The sequence below is a fragment of the Aplysia californica genome, unplaced genomic scaffold (assembly GCF_000002075.1).
Source record: "Aplysia californica isolate F4 #8 unplaced genomic scaffold, AplCal3.0 scaffold00702, whole genome shotgun sequence".
Lineage (NCBI taxonomy): Eukaryota > Metazoa > Mollusca > Gastropoda > Aplysiida > Aplysiidae > Aplysia > Aplysia californica.
Window position 1 is genome coordinate 331988 of NW_004797972.1, and position 2918 is coordinate 334905.

The 2918-nt window shown below is 42.7% G+C and overlaps 1 protein-coding gene across 1 annotated transcript in view; it reads left to right on the forward strand.

Moving 5' to 3' along the window:
* LOC101854120 (forkhead box protein J1-B) overlaps positions 1-2918 on the forward strand; it is an 18489-nt gene that overhangs the window by 10893 nt on the left and 4678 nt on the right. Inside the window, exon 3 of the mRNA XM_005108594.3 lies at positions 2507-2778. Coding sequence (XP_005108651.1) covers positions 2507-2778 — 272 coding nt within the window. The remainder of the gene's footprint in view (positions 1-2506; positions 2779-2918) is intronic.

A 2918-nucleotide genomic window follows, 5' to 3' on the forward strand; every position in this document is an offset into this window, starting at 1 on the left:
GGGGGGTTAGAGGGGATATTTTTCTCTATGTTTTGAGTATTTTGTTTTTGGTTATTTGGTTTTATTTTGTATGTCTGTTTGTTGATATTTTGGTTGTAAAAGATAGCTCATAAAACCATCTTAGATAACTCCACATCATCGCCAAGTCTTAACTCCCACGAACGAGCCCAATCAAGGAGCTTAAAACTAACTGTAAACTTCTTGGCCCCAACCAAGAGTTCGAGTTGCATGAACCGACCTGACAATTTTATCTCCCAGAAGCTGTGGAAACGTCAATGATTTTTTATCTTGTCTTTTTCTATCAAGTGAACCGTATGGAAAAGTGATTTCTAATCAATAGTGTTCTGTGAACAAGAAGTTTCATGAAGGGTTAACGTAAGCTAAAAATTTATTTTTTTTCTAAAGAAGAAAAAGAAGAAGAAAAAAAGAAAAAAACCCGACTTCGTTTTTCAGTGACGTGTATAACGCCCAATAACATATCTGTGGCAGTCAATGTTGCCATTTTTTATGCTAGAGTTGTTGCGCCTTGTTCAAAGACACAGCCCAGTGACCGCCCATCAAACAGCCGGGTCGGCCACACTGGGTGGTGATAGAACTTGTGAACATGAGCTCACCACCCACTCGGCCACTGGAACCGAATAGAGGCCAAGAGTAGTGTGTTGTAGGAATGTACAATTAGCAGGGATATCATTAAGTTTTACAAAATGTGCCCCCCCCCCCCTTGAGAGAAAGCTCTATGGCAATCTCTCAGATTTGAAGCGAACTGCACAGTTTGTGCGCGCGACATCGGACTGACCGTCTAGCTGCTGTCATCGAGAACGAGGAAGAAGAAGAATAAGAATTATGCTTTAGTTATTAGTTATAAACAGTGGTGCTACTTGGCGTCATTGGTAGGGGTAGGGCTCGGCAGAGTTTGGCGTCCCATCAGTTCGGAACACCTACCAAAAGAAAAGACCTTCTATGTTACCTGAGGAGATCTCAGACACCGATAGATTACCATAACGCGACTAGGTTATTCGGTGCGACCATTGCCCGCCTGCCCGTCCCTTTTTTATTGTTATCCGTTAGCCTTGCAAACGTTGACGATTATTTAAGTGCCCAGTAAATCTGAACTGTTTCGATAGCAATCTTCTTGGCAAGCGTTAATATTGTTTGGTCACAAAGATACCCGTCAGTATTTGGTTAAGAAGTTACAGTTGCATTAAAGGTGCCGAGATTATCTGAGGGTAGGCCCAATATCTGTCATATTTGCGGAGATAAGGAAGTGCACGTAGTGATTAACGGCTTTGGCTGTCACAGCGACCATTTATCTAAGTTGTTAACGCCCTCGCGTCTTCCTTGCATTCTGCATTCTATATCGGGTTTTTTAAAGTCATTATAGGTTTCTCACCTTTAATGTGACGTGCGAAGACTCCCAAACGGTGTTAGCATTGTTCTAAGCTATTACTGTAGGGCTGTCTTTCTACATGACCTAGAAACAATCTACAGCTCCCCCTTATTGACCCAAGCACAAGATTTTTCAAAGACGCACTATGAGCTCCTACACAGATATCGGGGAGTAGACTTTGTGACCATGGAAGATGCTTGAACACCCTCAGTAAAATGAAAAGAATGAACAAAAACAAACATAGGCCTACTATAAAATGTCTCGAAAGCTCAAAGATGAGGTCAAAAGTAGATTCGTAATGCTCCTATTCCCAGCCTTCTATGAATATTTATTCGTCTCTGCCTCTCCTGATCCGATTGGGGGAAAATATATCAGCGTCTGTGGTGCAGTGGTCAGGTGAAGAGGCGTGGGTTTGATTCCCAGGGGAGTACTTCTAACGAGCATCTCCATCTTTGTTCTGGGATCTTTTATTCCTCTCTGCCCGGGTTGTCCTTTTTTTACCCTGCCCAATTCTATCATCTGGTGCTTTTGTGTTTAGTAGTAACTGCAAACTGTGCAGCATTTTGGATTTTGAAATTAGCTGCTAGCATTAAAGTAAACACCCGGGAGAATGTTGTAAATAAATAAATAAATAAATAAATAAATAAATAAATAAATAAATAAATAAATAAATATGTTACTGCACACCTAAAACGTTTATTGCGTTGTCTCTGAAAGGCATGGCCGAAACAGCCGTCAGCGATGGTGGTGTAAAACTGCTATGGGGTTGTTTTTTTCCAATAATATTCTCACCAGAACTCCTTAACCCTATCCGTACATCCCCGGGTCATTTTGTACCACCGTGGTTGTATTCTTCATATTTTAGGATACTTCTAGTCCGAAGATCTCTTAGAAACTTTTAGAATTTCTCAAAAAATCATTTTGACAGACTGCTATGTAAAGCGTACGGATCGGATTTCCCCACAGAGTTCTCCACGTTGTATGGATACGATAGTAAAACACGACGTACGGACAGGGTTAAGTGGTGGCACAGAGTTCCCCCACGTGGTGTGGATATGATAGTAAAACACGACGTGCGGACAGGATTAATAACCCACCTCCTCGTCTGCACTTTTTCAGAGCCTCCAGACTCCCCTCCTCCTCTGATGACGTCACAGCTGCCCAAGCTGGAGCCTCGAGTTCAGATAGGCGACATGGCGCCGTGCTGTGGGACTTCCCCGGACGCCATAGACTACAAGACGAACCCTTATGTGAAGCCGCCATATTCGTACGCCACGCTCATCTGTATGGCGATGAAAGCGACGAAAAAGAACAAGATAACTCTGTCCTCCATCTACAACTGGATCACCGACAACTTCATGTATTACCGCCTCACTGATCCCAGCTGGCAGGTACGTCGACATTGTCTTGAACTCTTAGGATGCGAAAGAAGATTTCACCTTTGTACGAGAAGCAGCTTTGTCATCTAATTTTTCAGCATCACAAAGTTCTGTAAAGCTCTTTCTCTCTCCATTTCTTTTTCTCTCCCCCC